Raw genomic sequence first — 19,841 nt, forward strand, 5'->3', positions numbered from 1 at the left:
TTTGGACACACCTACTCCTTCATGGGTATTTCTCTATTTTTACCATTTTAGAATAATAGAATAGATTAGAATAATAATAGTTAAACAAATCCAAATATATTTTATATTTGAGATTCTTCAAAGTAGCCACCCTTTGCCTTGATGACAGCTTTACACGCTCTTGGCATTCTCTCAACCAGCTTCACCTGGAGTGCTTTTCCAACAGTCTTGAAGAGTTCCCACATATGCTGAGTACTTGTTGGCTGCTTTTCCTTCGCTCTACGGTCCAACTCATCCCAAACCATCTCAATTGGGTTGATGTCCGTTGATTGTGGAGGCCAGGTCATCTGATGCAGCACTCCATCACTCTCCTTCTTGGTCAAATAGCCTTTTTTGGTTACTACATAATTCCAAAATGCGTTATTTCATAGTTTTGATGTTTTCACTATTATTCTACAATGTAGAAAATAGTAAACAATAAAGAAAAACCCTTGAGTGTGTAGTTGTGTCCATACCTTTGACTGGTACTGTTTATATACAGACATGTATGTTTGTATATATACTTTTATGAAACCAAAACAAATTCAAATCACATTTTGTTTTCCACATGTCCAAGTACAAATACAACCTTATCATAAAATGCTTACTTAGGAGCCCTTTAACAACAATGCAGGGTTTTTTAAAAATGAAGTAAGAATTTTCTGCTACATGGACAAAAGGAAAAATAATAACACAATAAAATAACTATAATGAGGCTATATACAAGGGGTACCGGTACTGAGTAAATGTCCAGGAGTACGGGTTAGTCGCGGAATTGAGGTAATATGTACAGTACATGTAGGTAGGGATAATAAACAGAGAGCAGCAGCAGCGTATGTGGAGTGTGGTGGAATGTGAATGTATGTCTGTGTGTGTGTGGCGTCAATATGCATGTGTGTGTGTGTGTGCTTTCTGTGTGTGTGTGTGTTGCAGTGTGCTCCTGTATAATTTTTTGAGGGTCTGAGGACCCATGCAAATCTTTTCAGTCTCCTGAGGGGAAATATGAGTTATTGTGCCCTCTTCACAACTGTCTTGGTGTGTCTGGACCATGATAGTTTCTTAGTGATGTGGATACGAGGGAACTTGAAGCTCTCGACCCGCTCCACTACAGCCCCTTCGATGTGAATGGGGGAGTGCTTGGCCCTTATTTTCCTGTAGTTCACAATCAGCTCCTTTGTCTTGCTCACATTGGGGAAGAGGTTGCCAGGTCTCTGACCTCCTCTCTGCAGTCTGTTTCGTTGTTGGTGAACAGCCCTACTACTGTTGTGTCTTCGGCAAACTTAATGATGGTGTTGGAGTCATGCGTGGCCACGCAGTCATAGGTGAACGGGGAGTACAGGAGGGGACTAAGCACAAACCCCTGAATACACAAGTATCTTGTGTGTATTATTTTGTTGTGTGTTGCTCAGGGGGTGTTGCGTGTAGTTGAATTTAAAGATGATGTCTGGTGTCTGGCCCGCCTCGCAACAATAGTTTATCTGCGCCTCTATTCAAATTTAGCCATTGCCAAGAATTACCAGCTGCCAATCCCATTAGGCTCTCGGTAGCAGCTTCTCATTTCTCCTGTCAGCTAACTTCATTCTGCTGTAACCTTCACTAGGAGTGGAGTAGCTTACATTGATCATTGCGGACACTACCTGTCCACTACCCTTAACTGTCTCATACTCTCTCTTATGTTGATAGACTTTGAGCTTGCAGCCTCCATTGATGTCTAAAAGTATTTGTTTCCTGTGTGGATCAGATGCCCTATCCTCTATGCATCTGGTGTTGTTATATACTGTATAAGTTATACAGTATATCCATGTCACCTAGGATTCCCTAGTAAAAGTCTCCCAGAAAAACATAGAATCAAAATGAACACACCATACTCTGAAATACTTCATATACAACATACATTGTGAATCATCTCTGACCTCTGACTCTTTAGAGAAGGAACTGGAGGTGTACCAGAACATTGCTGACCTCACGGTGAAGGCAAAGGACGAGGCTGTGTTTAAGTGTGAGGTCTCAGATGAGACTGTGAAGGGTATCTGGTACAAGAACGGAGTGGAAGTGAAGGCCGATGCCAGGACCAATATTACACACATTGGCAGGTGAGAATATGGTATCCATACTGTTGTACTGGGTAGGATCAGAATGTTTGTTGAGTAGTTGGACAAATACTAGTGAAAATTATGTTCTCTCACTGAAGGATCCACAAACTCACTATCGATGACGTCAAACCCGAGGACCAGGGTGACTACACCTTTGTTCCAGAGGGATACGCATTCAACCTCTCAGCCAAACTCAACTTCCTGGGTACTTTTACAATAACACCATGTCATTTCATAATGATCATTTTCATCTAATAAATTAATTGCGTGTTTGTCTACTTTTCAGAGGTCAAGATTGATTATGTGCCTCGCCAAGGTATGCCATGGTTTATTCTTCATCCTCGCAGCCTCTTACTCAATTGCAAGGATTATATATCTTGGATTGCCGGATTAAGAATACATTTACATATGTTGCATATCCATCATTCTTTATTCCTGAAGATCCTCCAAAGATCCACCTGGACTGCATGGGTCACACGGCCGACTCCACCATAGTGGTGGTGGCTGGGAACAAGCTGCGACTGGATGTGCCCATCACTGGAGACCCAGCGCCTACTGTGGTCTGGACAAAGGGAGAAAAGGTAAAGTTGCTGGTTTTCCTCAGTAGCCAAACAGGCTAGCACATAGCTTCTATTCCAATCTTGGCAGCCCAGAACCAAATCTTGTGTGAACGCTGGCCTCTGGCCAGTGGATGTTTAGGGGAGACTACCTCAGTTCCAATGACTGTACAGATGTTCAGGTAAGGCTTGCTGTGAGAAGACTGAACCATGTTGTTTTGTCTGCCCCGTTAGTAAGTCATAAGCTGTCTGATACTTTGTATGTTCACTCATACAATTAACTCTTCCACTACCTAGTGGCCACGTACTGTTGACCAGCTTAATTATTAATGCTTCTTTCCATGTTTTTTCACTATCAGCTATGGGATTGACCTTGTTTTCCACTTTCAACTCTGTGGTTTCCCATGTTCTCCATTGTCAACCTTTTTAATTTATGTCTTGACTAATTGTTTCACTTTCATGGTGAGAATGTCCCTTCCTCACCCATCCCAACAGGTAGGAGGGCTGCAGGTGATCGCATGACCTAAATGCCCTCAGGTGACTGGTTGATTGCTGGGAACGGGAGGTTAGTTGGGGAGAACAAGAGGGGAATACCCTCTGGCCTCCTCTTCAGTACCCTTACTGCTTTACTCTGCTCATGTAGGCTGGCTCTGAGGTGGCGGCAGAAACATGGAGCATCAAGGAAGGGGATGTGAGTGTGGCCCTAAACACCAACGCTGAGGCCTGTGCATGTCTCCTTTCAATCTCTGTGTTACTAGTTCTCTCCATAACACCTGGGTTCCAAAAAATGCATCTCTTTCCGATGTATATTTCGTTTTGTGCATTTTTGTCAGTCTCATGCTGTCCTTTCTCTTCTGGCATCCCTGTTACTTTTTATTCCTCATGCTCTCACACACTGTTCATTTCAAAACATCAAGGATTTTATTTTGTCTGTGCCAATAGAGGCCTGGGTGGCAACATGTTGCCTGATAACTTACCACAGCATTCAATGCTAATTAAACAATGCATGCAGTTTCATACTTCATGACGATCAGGTAAGAGCATGTTCAAAATCTTCTGCTGAAATGAAAGACATCGAAGGGGTGACACCAGGGCAGAACAGTAAGTATTATAGCTGCTTCTGCATGAACATTTCAGCTGAGTCTATGAGTAAACCTCCCAGTGTGGTTGGTTTTCATGCCAAAAAGCATGACCAGGTAAATACTTTCCAGCCAATGTGTCTGGGAAAGTGTATTTCATCCTTTTTTGGCTTTGACAATAAACAGTATCATCAAGGGTATGTTCACTACAACAGACTGGAAGCAAGCAAGCCAAAGCAAGGAGGGACCTACCTGAATTTGTCCATTAAGAAACTCTTGTTTGCAACGGTGTGCACTAATGAATACACCCCAGATCAGATGATATAAACGGTTGCATTACGAATTGGAATTGATCCCTTAAGTTCAGCTGAATGAGAATGACTCCACTAATGATCTGCTGTCCTGATGAGTCAGGTGATGACAGAGGGAGATGGAAGGCTCCACGTGGAGAGCACCAAGGGACACTGTATCTTCACTATTGAGGGAGCGGATAAACAGGACGAGGGCCTCTACTCTGTGATTGTGCGGAACCCTGCTGGGGAGGACAAAGCTGACATTAACGTCAAAGTTGTTGGTAAGATACAACCACTGTCCACAATGATTTTTGTTGACACATTTTTCTTTCGGTCATTAGTCAAAGAGATGAGAGACATTAGTTGAATCAGGTTGTACCTTGCTTATTCTGTATTTTACACTTCGGGAGATTGGGACAAAGGTTCTATCTGCATTTTTGTCCAAATGTAGTTTTTGTCATAGCCTTATACTGTTCAATGTTCTCTACCTATTTAGTACTCTAAATACCCCCAATGCATTTTGTTAAGTTCAAAAGAATACTACATAAAAAATTGCGGACACCATTCAAACCAATGAAGGTTTGAAATTTTAAAGCCAACTATCTCAGAATCATCTTTTTGCAGATAGAACCTTATAGTCCCAAGTCATCTTATTCATGTTTTTTTAATGGCCTTTTCTTTTCCTCAGATGCGCCAGACCCTCCCTCGGCCCCAAGGATCCTCAGTGTTGGAGAGGACTCCTGCGTTGTCCAGTGGGACCCCCCTAAGTCAGATGGTGGCAACCCAATCATTGGTGAGGATATACAGTAGTGTGCATAATGTCTTACCAGATCTTATGTTCAGGCATACACAATGCTCACTTGTTTACAGCGAACATGTACAGAGAAAAATACGAGTAGTTTGATTATAGTATATTGATAGGTACAGTCACATGTCTATCAGTGGAGGCTGATGGGACGACGGCTCACAATAATGGCTGGAACGGAACAAATGGAATGGCATCAGACACATGGAAACCATATGTTTGATGTATTTGACACCATTCCACTGCAGCCATTAAGGTGCCACCAACCTCCTGTGATGTCTATAGTAACAATGTTTGACTTTTTCTTCCCAGGCTATGTGCTGGAGAGGAAGAAGAAGAAGAGTTACAGGTGGATGAGGCTGAACTTTGACCCCTACACTGATACTACCTATGAGGCCAAGAGGATGACAGAAGGTGTGGAATATGAGATGCGTGTCTATGCAGTGAACGCCATTGGCATGTCATGCCACAGCGCTGCCTCACAACCCTTCATCCCAGTGGGTGAGTTCCCCTCCTATGTGATTTTCTTTTATGTACATCTATGAAATTGAACTTGCCTGTTTGAGGGATGGGGAAATACATTTTGTTCCATGTAGCGCCTCGTACAATCAGGTCATTAAAAAATGCAAACAGATAGGTGTCAGCTTTCAAAACTTTTTGGTGTAAACTTTGAGCGGTGGAGAATGATTCATGGGCTGGATGGTCATCGTATAGGCGCGTGCTCTGGTGGGGCCAGGTCAGCAAAAGGTATCAGTCACTTGCCAGTCATATGATTACTTTTACATGCACACTAATAATTTGATATTAAATTTATTATGGCAGTAGGACCAGTATGGGAATAGTCAGGTAAATACCTTACTCTTAATTGGCGTAAGGTCAAAATCGAAGTAAACATACGCCAATTAAAACATCGGGTTTTCTAAGCAATCTTTTGAATTATTAGGACATGTGTAAACGGCTTAATCAGAGTTCCAGCAGTGCATTTAATCTGCACAAGTGCCAGCACCAGCAAGCGGAATCATCCCTCTTATGCGCGAGGGAAGTTACCACAAGAGGGCACAGTGGTCTGAAAGAATGTATATTTACAACGCAATCATGTATTATGCCAAATCAATTCAATTAAACCATTACTTATGAGAAACAATTCACCTCACATACTGTAACCTAACACCTCACATGCTGTAACTTAACACAGCCTGAGCTAGCCCATGTAGATGAATAATGCAGAGAAGTAATGACCTGTGTGTGCAAACTGAAAGTATGCATCTTAGAAATAGTTTTCACATACAAACTGTATATGTCCGGACTCAGAATCAAATAGGCTTCCCAAAAATAACATGGTCACTGTGGTAGAATGTTTATTTTGATTGGTGATTTTGTGCATTTATTAAAGTCCCTTCAGGTAGCCTGATTTCAGATGTGTCCATGTAAACAGGATTATTAGGAAAATCGTTCTTCTTGCATTGCATGTAAACGTTTTAATCAAACTATTATATTCATCTGACTATTCACAATAATCATACTATTGTGTGCAAGTATTGTCACACTGTCACATAACACAAATTTTGTCCTGGCAGAGATGATTGATGTCTGATTTACACTCACACTGAGCTGCTGTGAGCTGACCAAGGAACATAAACAGAGCAAAACAGACGAAACAACCCCATTGTTCTGACTGCAGCTACATACCTGTATTCTCTGAAGATAATGTTGATATTACTTCCTTGATAATACAGTTGCATTAATGTCACAAAATTCCCAATTTGATGTATGTATTTTTAAAAGTATTTTAATTGAAAATGTGCAAAACTGTTTTCATCTTGAAGTATTGACATCAGTGCGGTCTATCACTAAAGTGAATTGTCTTGGGGGCTTGGCTACTGAGAGTTAAGTTTACATATCCCCTAAGCCATGTAAGGTCTGCTATGCAATCACAACGGGCACCTCTAACTACTCAACAACAACACATGGTCATCTTGAGATTTGGTTCCCATGGCATGCAGACTTGTGCTTGTAAGGAAAACATGTTTGGGTAGATGCTGGCTAAAATAAGACTGGAGGTGTTTTCAGGACAGAAATCAGAGTCTGGTGGAATTAAGGGGCTCTCTTTTGCTTTGTCTCTTACTCTATTACCTTGGGTCCCCTTCTACCTTCTCCGGGATGTGAGTGTGAACATCGAGGTATCCGGACGGACCCATCTCTCGTAAGACAGCTGATTACGAAACTATCCGTGGCATCCCCCTCTATAAATAATGGCATGTAAGCGCACGGCGGGGCTGGGACCAGCTGCTTAGAACACAGGGGCTAGCTGCTACTGTTGAGGCTGCTCTGGGAGGACATTGACCCAGCTGAACGGCTGCTGTCGAGTGCTATTACTGAGGCAGAACAGAGAGAGACAGAGGAGCAGCAGCAGAGTAGATTGAGGCGTGTGGGAGACAAGGAACAGGAGTACGACAAACTCACTTCGAACAGCACTATCTTAACCTTATTCAAGGATGACCAAGCCAATGCTGCCAAAGACGGCCGAGAAGAAGCCGGCGACGGAGGAGGTTCCAGTGGATGGTGCAGTAAAGGCTCCGACAGAGGGGGAGGCCAAGCCAGAGGCAGCAGATGAACCAGCACCAGAGGCCCCTGTTGAGCGAGCAGCACCCGCAGCAGAGCCAGTCCCAGCAGAAGGAGCCCCAGCTCCGGCACCCCCAGCTGAGGATGGGGCCTCTTCGGCAGAAGGAGACCCACCAGCCGATAGAGCTCCCCCTGCAGAGGGTGCCCCAGCAGAGCCTGCCCCGGCACCAGAGCCCGTACCAGAGCCGGAACCTCCAAGGAGTAGGCAGATTTATTTTCCTCTAAGCTAGGGTCAACTATTAGGGGCATGGTTTGTGCTGTAATAAATACTGTGTTTTCTTTAATGATGATGATGATAATAAGATAGAAGGTAAACCCTGGCTGTGGTTTCTGTGGTTCTGTTCTCCTTTTTACTGTTATTGTAAGGGACAATATAAGTAGGAACGGACAGTGCCACCTTCATTGGTAAATCAGATGTTTGTTGTTTAATGTATATTTTGTCTCTCTGTATTAAAACTCACAGGCGCAAAAGAGAAAAAAAAGTTTTCTACTAACAGCCTTTCCTGTGTTGTTGTTTGTGTATTGGCTAAAAATATGAAAAGGATGTTTATCAAAGTATTATGTTTGCTGTGTTCCTGTACTGCCCGTAGACACCGGTTGGTCTTTCCCATTCAGTCCCTTTAAACAGACTGACCTCTGACCTCTAGTACGTGCCTACATGGCCCCTGTTCTGGTTAACCTGTGACATGGGCTCGGGGGCAAGGCAACTCTGTAACTCAACCTCTGATGACTGTCAGCTTGTGCTTATTTTAGGCTGCTTTTGCAGGTTGTCTCTATGTGCTAATGTGTTGTTATATACAAACTGTTTATGTGGTACAAATCAGCTATGACAAGACAAATTACAAATGACCCCAGTTCTCTCTCTTGATATTTGGATGATTATTCATGAAATAAATCTTTAGACTCTTGGATGTAAACAAAAAATGTGAGATACTCACCATTTGTTTCTCCATTGTTATTTACCCATTTTCTAAGAAAAATGGTGACTTGAACATGACATTAAGATTTATAGGGACTGAATGGTTTCCATAGTAGCAGTGATGCAGCTAGTCTAGTATTGCAGCCTTGTCTCATAGACTAGATGTAACATAGTAAAGGTAAATCCAGAACACTGATATTAGTATGATATGTCACGTTTGGTATGGTGACCACAGGAGGTTGGTGGTACCTTAATTGGGGAGGACGGGCTCATGGTAATGGCTGGAGCGGAATAATTGGAATGGTATCAAATACATCAAACACGTGGTTTCCATGTGTTTGATGCCATTCCTTTTACTCTGTTCTGGCCATTATTATGAGCCGGCCTCCCCTCAGCAACCTCCACTGATGGTTACATAAGACAGATGGTTACTTAAGGAAAAAAAAAAGTTGGGTGGTTGGTCGGGGTAGATGGGTAGGCATATAACACAAACGTCTAGCAACCCAAAGGTTGTGAGTTTGAATCTCATCATGTATAACTTTAGCATTTTAGCAACCTCAACTACTTACGATTGTTGAGCTACTTTGCAACTAGGCATGTTAGATAACCCTAACCACAACCTTAACCCTTTTAGCTAACCCTTCCCCTGATCTAACCCTTTAACCTAACTCATAAACTTAACCCCAAACCATAATCCCTAGCCAAGCTAAAGTTAGCCAGCTAGCTAACGTTAACCCCCCAGTCACCTAGCTAGAATTTCTAACATATCATACGTTTTGCAAATTCGTAATATATTGTACGTGTCGCAAATTCATAACACATTGTTCGTTTTAGAAATTCGTAACATGTAATACGAATTGTTATTAGTAAACATGTCATATGAAATGGGTAATGGACATCCACAAATAAATACATACCATCCTAAATGGAGTGGCTTGGATTTGCGTACAGAATAATACAAAATGCTCTAAGACCAGGTTGAAAGCCCTGTCCAGCATTTACATTTTTTTAACCTTGATTTAACTAGGTAAGTAAGTTAAGAACAAATTCTCATTTACAATGACCAGCCAAACCCGGACGACGCTGTGCCAACTGTGCGCTGCCCTATGGGACTCCAAATCACAGCCGGTTGTGATACAGCCTGGATTCAAACCAGGGTGTCTGTAGTGACACCTCAAGCACTGAGATGCAGTGCCTTAGACCACAGCGCCACTCGGGAGCCTGCAAGGTCCATACTAAATCTCCAATGTGCTAGCTCCATGTCAGCTAGCCTGCAGGGAGCTTAACACATGGGTTGCGGTTATAGACACTATTTCAGGAAGTGACTCATGCTTTTATTGGAGGACCCTAGTTTACATGGCTGTTCCCTGTAGCAACACTACACTTTATCTGCAGCGAAATTAAGCTGCCTTGATGCTGAGGCATCAGTGACAGGTAGCAGTAAATCCACAATAAAAAATATCCTGCCTTGACACCTGCTGACACTGAAATGTTTCATTCTGTTTTGCAACATGTCTTCTTTACAGTCACATAACATATGTAGCTATTGATGTCTTTTTTGTTGTCATTTATTTCTTATTTAGACTAGAATCATGTTGCTGATCTCCCTCTCTCTTCCTTTCTTGTGTCCCTCTCTCTCTAAGCCCCAACCAGTGAGCCCGTCGGCCTGTGCGTGGATGACATCAGTGACACTACCGTCTCACTGAAGTGGAGAACCCCGGAGCATCTGGGCTCGTCTGAGCTGGATGGCTATGGGGTCGAGTACTGCAAGGAGGGCTGTGAGTACTGGGGTCCAGGAGGGTCTGGCATTCAATATTTTGATCCCAGACACACACACACACACACACACACACAATATCTGGGTAGATAAGGAGGAGGATGGCATGAAAGCTGTTGAAGAGAGTATTTCAGTTAGGAACACATTATTTAAAAACCAACCTAACAATATAGAAAAACTGTCAAATAAATCCAAATGCAGCAAAATGTCCAACATTTGACCCTCTTACATAAAACAACATCCTCTACCTTGCTAGCTGTATCACACTTTCCATGACGAGCCATTATGTAAAAAGCTTTGGTTTAAGTCTGACAACACCAAGGACCTAAATTGTCAAGAGTGGTTTGAGCCAGGGACCATTAGCACAATGCTTATGTAATTAAAGCAATCCCTTCAGGGTTGACTATGCTGGCCAGCTGCACGTCAATGTTCTAACTCAATCCATGCAGGCAGCCCTAGTTGTGATGACATATAGGGATGGGGCACTGAGATTTCTTCGGATGTTGCGTTTTGACAAGTCTGTCTGGCCATCTCTTGCCAACAGCTGATGAATGGGTGCCAGCTTTCGAGGGTCTGACAGAGAGGACATCTGTAATCATCCGGGACCTGCCGACAGGGGAGAAGATGCAGTTCCGTGTCAGAGCCTACAACACCGCAGGGCCCAGTGCACCTACCTCCCTAGCACAGGCCGTCACTATCCGCGAGATCATGCGTAAGCATTCCCCCATGATTGACTAAAACAAATCCCAATTTTTCCATTTTACCCTCCCTCCCATACAATGAGAGTAAAGTCCAAACATGTACAAAACATAAATACATTTTTTACCAGGGAAGTTCCTAAAACACTTGCACTGTAAGAGTGAGACATGAGTTTGTTCAAAACCCAAAGGTTGAAATGGAAAGTAAGTGGGGTGTCCTGCTGTTGTCTCCTCTCTCCTATTTCTCTACAGTTTGAGATATTTAGCTGATGAGGCTTGAAGTTAGCCTCCACTACCCTACATGGATCTCAGAGCTCACAGATCATGTTTGGGAACATACATACATTGCCAAGGTCATCAGCTATTTCGCTCTCAGCACCTAACAGATTAGCTGTGAGATGTATTTTGAGGTCTCAGATGCACACTGAAGCCCCCGGCCTTTCCGCTTGCTGACAGGATGATACTATCACTAAATGCTGATTGGCAGTAAGGCAATTCCACGGTAACAGAGTGACACTCAGACTCAGATTTTTCACCTTAAAATATATGTCAAACAAAAACCAATGATTGCAAAGTTAAACAAAAACATATTTACTTGTAGAACAGTGCAGATGCCAAGTTTGGTAACAGAATGATGGCACAAACTCTCATTCTGTTACCAAACTCTGCATCTGCACTGTTCTACAAGTAAATACGTTTTTGCAACATTTTATGTGGAAATTGTTAAAAGTAGTCCTTGTGCATAGAGTTATATGGTTTGTTTAACTCTCCAATTATTGTTTTTCGTTTGACATTTTAAAGTGAAAGTCTGTGCTACTGTTACCATGGAATTGCACTGACAAGCACTTGATGTTGTCAACTCACATTTACTATTACCTCACAGGCAGTTGGTCAATGTACATGAACAGTAACTCATTAGACCAGTAATGGTGCCATCAAGCTAAAAGTGATAGTTGAAAGGTATTGTGGTACTCCCAGTCTCAGGGAAAAGTCTGAGCCATGAACCACCTATGGTTGGGCGGTATGCAGATTTTCATACCTTCAAACCGTTCCTGTACCATAGCGGGGTATACGGTATTACTGGCAGTGCAGACAATGGCCAGTATTTTTTCCCCCAAAAAAATCCCATAGCGGACGCTAGCTAAATGCTAACAAGCGCAAGCGAACATAACTAATTGCAAGGACAGACAACCCAGCTCATAAAGTTCTATAACTACAGTATCTCTAAAGGCTAATCAGTTTGCTGCGGCACAAAGAAATGTTTGGCAAACACAAAGAAATGTGATTGTTTCTGTTGTAACCAAGAAGCTTTATCTCGCGAACTAGACACTTAGCTAGCAAGTTAGCAAACCAAATGTATTAGCTGCTACGCACTAGCTCAGCACCGGAATTCAAAACTAGAGTTTAGTTTCAAGCTGTTACCTAGTCAATTACTGCCATCTTCCACCTCTGCACTGTTATGCGAGAAAAGTCGTGCTGTTCACTGCAGTCAGGCAAACAGTCTTCCCGCCCACACCGAGGTGTCTGCATGGTCCTAAAGCCAGCCCAACTTTATTCATTGTCATCCTATGATTTTTTTGTTCACAGAGAAACCCAAAATCTGGATTCCTAGAATTCTCCGCCAGACCCTCATCAAGAAAGTGGAGGAGACAATCAACCTTGTGATCCCTTTCCAGGTATGGGCTAGAGTACACCCTTCACTCTCTATAGGATGAATGAACTGTATATATGCTGGTGCCCTTGCCCATAAGAGAAATATGCTGAATGATTTAGGAACTAGAAATTGCTATTTCCTTTTCTTTGGTGCACACTGAGTTATGGAATGGTGCTACCCACATTAAAAATACTACAGTTTTTACGGTAGAATACTACAGTAGGCCTACTTACTATAGAATTAAACACACTGTAGTATCCCTCGGTCATGTGTAGTACAGATCTTAATTTGACCACCCTGTTTTAGGATAACTTTTCTAGAATGCAGGATATTGAACACTTGTAGTGTATTTGAGGTTTAAAAAGGCTTAATTTTTCAACAGAAATGTCCATTAATTTAAATCCACATGTTCTGATACTGCAGGATTATTTTCCTGCTGTAGCAAACAGGCCCAAATAAGATCCTACATCTGTATTTGCTATAGCATTTTGTAGTATACTGTAGAATACTACAGTAAACACAAGTTTTTTCCGCACCCAAAAAATACTGTAGTAAATACTACAGTAATGTCTGCAAAACACTACAGTTTTTTATGTGTAGTAATACTACAGTATTTCATGATAATTTTCCCCTCCCCCATAACCCAATTTCTGCCACCCATAAGTGAGAAACCTACATGCCAAGTATAGACCATACTGTGTTCACTACAGGTTATAGAAAAGAGCAGAGGCTCTGAACTATTTGTTCAGACCCCAGTCCTACCTACCTACATGTTTTGGGAAAATGTCTTTCTCTTTTAGTATTTGTCCAGTAGGTTTCCTCAACGAGAAAACCCCCATTTGTATGTCAAAGATAATTGAACAAAAACACTATAGTAAATACTACAGTAATGACTGCAAAAACACTACAGTAAATACTACAGGATACTACAGTCTGCAAAAATACTACAGTAAATCACTCTCTCTTTATTTGTTTCTGCTTTTCCCTCAAGACTATAAATACATACAGCTTCAGTTTTGAAACTGTATCCTAGTAACACATGCAATTGACAGACTGATAACTGATACAGACGTGATTCTCTTAAGCAGCTCATAGTGAGTAACTGCTGAAAACCACAAGCCAAGGAGTCTGGGCCACTGCCAAATGTACCACCATCTACTGTATCTATTAGGCACACTTATCTAGGTTCAAATCTGCCATAAAAAATATCTGAACAATATCATATTTCAAATGTCTTGGTCTGGAGATGTACTGAAATCATCATCACCCCTGGAACTATAATGATAATTTAGTAAACGTAGGTTACTGAGGAAAACCAATATTTCACACATATTAACTTACTTGTACTGCAGTCCTCCAGAATCTTTCTTTCTTAAAAATATTAGAATGTTTCATTTCCAATCTCAATTATTTTTTATTTTAGGGCAAGCCTAGGCCTGTGATCACCTGGAGTAAAGATGGGGAGCATCTGAACCCGAAGCAGGTCAGCGTCCGGAACAGCGACACCGACACAATCCTGTTCATCCGCAAGTCAGAGAGGAAGGACTCTGGGAAGTATGAAGTCAAGCTGCAGATTGAGAATGTTGAGGACACAGCCAGCATCTCAATTCAGATAGTCGGTGAGGACTCCTCACAACTCTAATGGTTTGCAATAGAAATGTTTTATGATTGATCAGTGGCACTATCAGTTCACTCATAATGGGTTTATGCTGTATCTGAGTTATTAACTATGAAACCGATACATCCCGCAAGCTGGTCCCTTTGCCGACATTATCATTGGATATTGAAACAAAACCACACCTGCTCCTAAAATACAGCGTAAACAATATTCTACGTGTACCCACCGTGTGGTTTACCTTTCTCTGTGATTGATTGAATTGGAGTTTAAGGTAAAGTTATTGTACAGTATGTTGACTCGATAAATATTATTTCTTATCTTTAGATTTGCCTGGGTCTCCAGAGAAACTGAAGATCATGGATGTTTGGGGCTTTAACGTGGCTCTGGAGTGGAAGCCACCCAAGGACAATGGAAATTGTGAAATAACCGGCTACATGGTTCAGAAGGCTGACAAGAAGACCATGGTGAGAGTCAATCTGCTGGGCAGAGTCTAACAAGAAAATGTTCTCCTCATTCATTTGTGCAAGAGGTTCATATATGACAGAAAACTAGCAATTCATATTGGTCAGACAATACTAGATGAGTAAGGTTATACGAATATCATACACTGCCCCACACATGGCAGGTTCAGGAAAGCATGATCTATATTCTAAATTATGATTAGGCTAATATTTATTTTCTAACTGACACACACAGGTCATCCCAGTGTGTGTGTGAGAGAGGGCGAGCTGGCTGATAATTATCTGTTAGTTCTCTGGCTGGGCTCAGAGTGAACTATGCCAAGCTCTGAGTGTTAGAACGTTGGGTTTAATAACCATGCCATTGCCAAGGCAAGGTAGCTAAGCTCTCTGACACATGGCCATAATTGACTAATGTATGTACACTATGTGATGGGAAGAATGCTACATGGTCACGAGGGGGATTTTACCCTCCCTTGTGACACACAGTCAGCCACAGCTAGGCAGAGAGTCTTTGTGGGCAAGGAGAACTGCATTCTGGGCCTGTTTGTTTGAGCTCCAACTGCCTCCTTCCACCACCCCAAGCAGCCACCCAGAGCACAGCAAGCCAAGCACACCCTGTTTTTAGCCCCCAGCCTTGGCCTCATACTGGACATGGCTTGTCTGTGTAGTGATGGAAACCCAATGTACCTCTGAGCTGCAAGGTTAGTGGCTAAATAAAAAGCTCCCTGTTCAGGTTTCACACAAGTCATTATTAGACCCAATTAATTTCTTCCATCTCACAATGGCAGGCTGTGAGATATGAGATTATCATGTTACAAAGAACAATATCTCAATGGGATATCAGAGATGCCCCATTGCTAAATATAACCCAGTTGGGGCCCTTTGTTTGGCAAACACTCATAGGAGTTGGCATGCATTCTCATTCTCTCAAGACACGTTACACTGACAGTGTGGTTTAACTGTTCTGTAGTATTTTGGTAGCCCTAAAATGTGGTCTCAATTTTAAATGAAGAGTTTGACTCAAATGTGGTTGGTTTTCAGGAATGGTACACTGTCTATGAGCTATATAGGCGAACTAACTGTGTGGTGGCTGATCTCATCATGGGGAATGAATACATCTTCCGTATCTACGCTGTGAACATGGTAGGCCTCAGCCTAGAGCCCTGCTTCTCAGCAGACAGTGCCTACATCCAGAAAACAGGTGGGCTCCCATATCTGGCACACTGATCATGACAGTAATACCACCCTGACATCATAACTATAAACAAACAATAGTTATAAATTTAACATGGTCATTGTGTATGTAAACTCAGCAAAACAAGAAACGTCCCTTTTTCAGGACCCTGTCTTTCCAAGATAATTCGTAATAATCCAAATAACTTCACAGATCTTCATTGTAAAGGGTTTAAACACTGTTTCCCATGCTTGTTCAATGAACCATAAACAATTAATGAACATGGACCTGTGGAAGACACTGGACCTGTGGAAGACACTAACTAACATCTTACAGACGGTAGGCAATTAAGGTCACAGTTATGAAAACTTAGGACACCAAAGAGGCCGTTCTACTGACTCTGAAAAACACCAAAAGAAAGATGCCCAGGGTCCCTGCTCATCTGTGTGAATGTGCCTTAGGCATGCTGCAAGGAGGCATGAGGACTGCAGATGTGGTCAGGGCAATAAATTGCAATGTCCGTACTGTGAGACGCCTAAGACAGCACTACAGGGAGACAGGACGTACAGCTGATCGTCCTCGCAGTGGCCGACCACGTCTAACAACACCGCAACAGGATCGGTACATCCGAACATCCGGGAGAGGTACAGGATGGCAACAACAACTGCCCGAGTTACACCAGGAACGCACAATCCCTCCATTAGTGCTCAGACTGTCCGCAATAGGCTGAGAGAGGCTGGACTGAGGGCTTGTAGGCCTGTTGTAAGGCAGGTCCTCACCAGACATCACCGGCAACAATGTTGCCTATGGGCACAAACCCACCGTCGCTGGATCAGACAGGACTGGCAAAAAGTGCTCTTCACTGACGAGTCGCGTTTTTGTCTCACCAGGGGTGATGGTCGGATTCGCATTTATCTTGGAAGAAATGAGCGTTACACCGAGGCCTGTACTCTGGAGCGGGATCGATTTGGAGGTGGAGGCTCCATCATTTTCTGGGGAAGTGTGTCACAGCATCATCGGACTGAGCTTGTTGTCATTGCAGGCAATGACATCCTCCTCCCTCATGTGGTACCCTTCCTGCAGGCTCATCCTGACATGACCCTCCAGCATGACAATGCCATCAGCCATACTGCTCGTTCTGTGCGTGATTTCCTGCAAGACAGGAATGTCAATGTTCTGCCATGGCCAGCGAAGAGCCCAGATCTCAATCCCATTGAGCACGTCTGGGACCTGTTGGATCGGAGTGTGAGGGCTCGGGTCATTCCCCCCAGAAATGTCCGGGAACTTGCAGGTGCCATGGTGGAAGAGTGGGGTAAGTAACATCTCACAGCAAGAACTGGCAAATCTGGTGCAGTCCATGAGGAGGAGATGCACTGCAGTACTTAATGCAGCTGGTGGCCACACCAGATACTGACTGTTACTTTTGATTTGGACTCTCTCCCCCCCCTCTCCATTCAGGGACACATTATTCCATTTCTGCTACTCACATGTCTGTGGAACTTGTTCAGTTTATGTCTCTTGTTATGATCATACCAATATTTACTGTGTGCTGAAAATAATCGCAGTTGACAGTGAGAGGACTTTTTTTTATTTTGCTGAGTTTATGTAGGATTAGCATTCACATGAAATTCATTTTAAAAAACATTGCCTGCTGCCACCTGTGTAAAAACTCATAAACTTTCTGAACATAAGTTGAGAACTGCACCTGTTCATCTGTTCATCAGGTTTCGAGTACAAGCCTCCAATTTACAAGGAGCATGACTTTTCCGAGGCGCCTAAGTTCACACACCCTCTAGTGAGCCGTTCAGTCATAGCAGGCTACAACGCCACCCTCAGCTGCTCTGTCAGAGGTATCCCCAAGGTGAGGTGTCCCTATACAAGCGAGAATGACAGAGACAAAGGCTATGCTGCTAACCATGAATGATATAGTGATTTATCACCATCAAAATCACCATCAAATCAGCACGACTATTACATTATCATCATGTCTGCTACTGGTACTGTAGGGGGATGACAAGCATGTCCTGACCAGTAAAAACTATGAGCCTTAGTAATAGCAGATAGACATTATTTCATTGTTTTGCCATATGCATTACTCTAGGCAAATCTAGTTCACATTGTAACCTCTCTCTCTCAGCCCAAAGTGACATGGTACAAAAACAAGATGGACATCTCCAACGAGGCCAAGTACCGTATGTTCAGTAGGCAGGGCGTACTCACCCTGGAGATCCGCAAGCCCTGCTCATTTGACGGGGGAGTGTACATGTGCAAAGCAGTCAACGCCAGTGGAGAAGACGCAGTGGAGTGCAAGCTAGAGATTCGCCGTAAGTATCCCTAACACTACTCACCTTTTCTCTGCTGGTGAGCTCCTTAACACACCTGGCCTGCCAACCAACTGCCAACTCCATTGTCATTCTTGTGTGCTCAGTGGCCAGTTTTTTAGGTACACCACCCTGTTCACGAAAATGGTTCGCTCCTAGAGACAATGAATCATGTGGCCATGGCTTGCTATATGAATCAGGCAGACAGGCATCAAGGTTTCCAGTTACTGGTCGATTGAATGTTAGAATGGGTAAAACATGTGACCGAAGTGTCTTTGAGCGTGATATGATCATTGGTGACAGGTGCGCAGGTTCCAGTATCTCAGAAACGGCCGGCATTCTGGACTTTTCACACACGACAGTGTCTCAGGGTTACTAAGAATAGTGCAACAAACAAAAAACATCCAGTCAGCGGCAGTCCTGTGGGTGTAAACAGCTCATTAATAAGAGGTCAAAGGAGAATGGCAAGAATGGTGCAACCTAACAGGCTGGTCACAAACAGGCAAATAACGGCACAGTGGTGTGCAGAACAGCATCTCGGAATGAACAACTCGTTGGTCCTTATCACAGATGGGCTATTGCAGCAGATGACCAGGTTCCACTCCTATCAGCTAAACACAAGAAGTGGCTCCAGTGGGCATGCGATCACCAACAGTGGACAATTGAGGCGTGGAAAAACATTGCCTGGTCCGAAGAATCCCGGCTCCTGTTGCGCCATGCTGATGATAGAGTCAGGATTTGGCGTAAGCAGCATGAGTCTATGGCCCCATCCTGCCTGGTATCAGCAGTACTGGCTGGTGGCTGTGGTGTAATGGTGTGGAGAATGTTTTCCTGGCACACGTTAGGGCCCTTGAAACCAATTCAGCAATGTTTCCATATCCCGAAGAATTCAGGCAAAGTGGGGTCCGACCCGGTACTAGATGGGTGTACCTAATAATCTGGCCACTGAGTGTACATGGTGATTGTTACAGTTATGACCACCGTAAATAGGGATGTAATTGTCAAGATTTCCAACTTCCTGTGTACTTCAGTCTGTTTCCTGTCTGGAACAGGTAACCTTAGTACATATGTGTCCATCAAATATGAAGTCATATATAAATGTCTGAAAATGTCATAATATATGAATGCTCCCCAACTCATATTTGAAACATGTTTGGGGGTTTCCTTATGAAATATTACATTTGGACATCAAATCTGAGATGGAAGAATTATACTTGTACGTGTTAAATGGCATGTTCAAATCAAGAACATGTATCATGGTAATCATAGTATGTTCTAGTGGGCAAATACAGTAAATCTATTCTTCCTATTTGAGATCTCATGTTAACATATACAGACATATCGTTATGTCTTCATAAGGGTATATTAACTCCCTGACGGACCTTTAGAATGTACACTGGAATACATGTAAAGGTTCTAAATGGATCCTGCCACCATTACATGATCCATCTCCTCTGACGTGTGTCTCTCCTTCTGTCTGTAACCCCACCATGCTGTGTCCTGTCATGCTTCTACCTTTTTTATTCCCAGCACCTGGCACTTTCCCCCAAGGTAAGCCCCCACACTCAGTAATAACTGAGGTCAATCCCATTATTATAGAACTGTTTCATTTGTATTAATTAGAAAAGAATAAAAGGTGTGCCAAAATACTTAATCCTAATTGCTTCTGTAAATCGCTCTGCATAAGAGCGTCTGCTAAATGACTCAAATGTAAATGTACTATACATTACTGTATGTAACAATGTGCATGGT

The 19,841-nt window shown here is 42.9% G+C and overlaps 1 protein-coding gene, 1 long non-coding RNA gene and 1 other non-coding gene across 8 annotated transcripts in view; 2 read left to right on the forward strand and 1 right to left on the reverse strand.

Annotated features, from left to right (window-relative positions):
- LOC112263800 (myosin-binding protein C, cardiac-type-like) overlaps window positions 1-19,841 on the forward strand; it is a 43,791-nt gene that overhangs the window by 23,120 nt on the left and 830 nt on the right. For 5 of the 6 annotated variants that reach the window (XM_042330966.1, XM_042330969.1, XM_042330970.1 and 2 more), the window contains 16 exons: window positions 1,946-2,111; window positions 2,210-2,316; window positions 2,398-2,427; window positions 2,553-2,692; window positions 4,162-4,321; window positions 4,729-4,833; window positions 5,158-5,346; window positions 10,030-10,164; window positions 10,708-10,875; window positions 12,449-12,537; window positions 13,939-14,134; window positions 14,458-14,597; window positions 15,636-15,795; window positions 17,493-17,629; window positions 17,906-18,092; window positions 19,620-19,640. In XM_042330966.1, coding sequence (XP_042186900.1) covers window positions 1,946-2,111; window positions 2,210-2,316; window positions 2,398-2,427; window positions 2,553-2,692; window positions 4,162-4,321; window positions 4,729-4,833; window positions 5,158-5,346; window positions 10,030-10,164; window positions 10,708-10,875; window positions 12,449-12,537; window positions 13,939-14,134; window positions 14,458-14,597; window positions 15,636-15,795; window positions 17,493-17,629; window positions 17,906-18,092; window positions 19,620-19,640 — 2,130 coding nt within the window. The remainder of the gene's footprint in view (window positions 1-1,945; window positions 2,112-2,209; window positions 2,317-2,397; window positions 2,428-2,552; window positions 2,693-4,161; window positions 4,322-4,728; window positions 4,834-5,157; window positions 5,347-10,029; window positions 10,165-10,707; window positions 10,876-12,448; window positions 12,538-13,938; window positions 14,135-14,457; window positions 14,598-15,635; window positions 15,796-17,492; window positions 17,630-17,905; window positions 18,093-19,619; window positions 19,641-19,841) is intronic. The other variant, XM_042330967.1, reaches the window with a different exon arrangement.
- Window positions 10,134-12,421, reverse strand: LOC112263801. The gene is made up of 3 exons (XR_002955538.2): window positions 12,284-12,421; window positions 10,412-10,769; window positions 10,134-10,276 (listed from the first exon to the last, which is right to left on the reverse strand). It is a non-coding gene; the product is annotated as an uncharacterized LOC112263801 (long non-coding RNA).
- LOC112264259 lies at window positions 13,297-13,352 on the forward strand. The gene has a single exon (XR_002955603.1). It is a non-coding gene; the product is annotated as a U7 small nuclear RNA (small nuclear RNA).

Source organism: Oncorhynchus tshawytscha, linkage group LG12 (genome assembly GCF_018296145.1).
Source record: "Oncorhynchus tshawytscha isolate Ot180627B linkage group LG12, Otsh_v2.0, whole genome shotgun sequence".
Classification (NCBI taxonomy): Eukaryota; Metazoa; Chordata; class Actinopteri; order Salmoniformes; family Salmonidae; genus Oncorhynchus; species Oncorhynchus tshawytscha.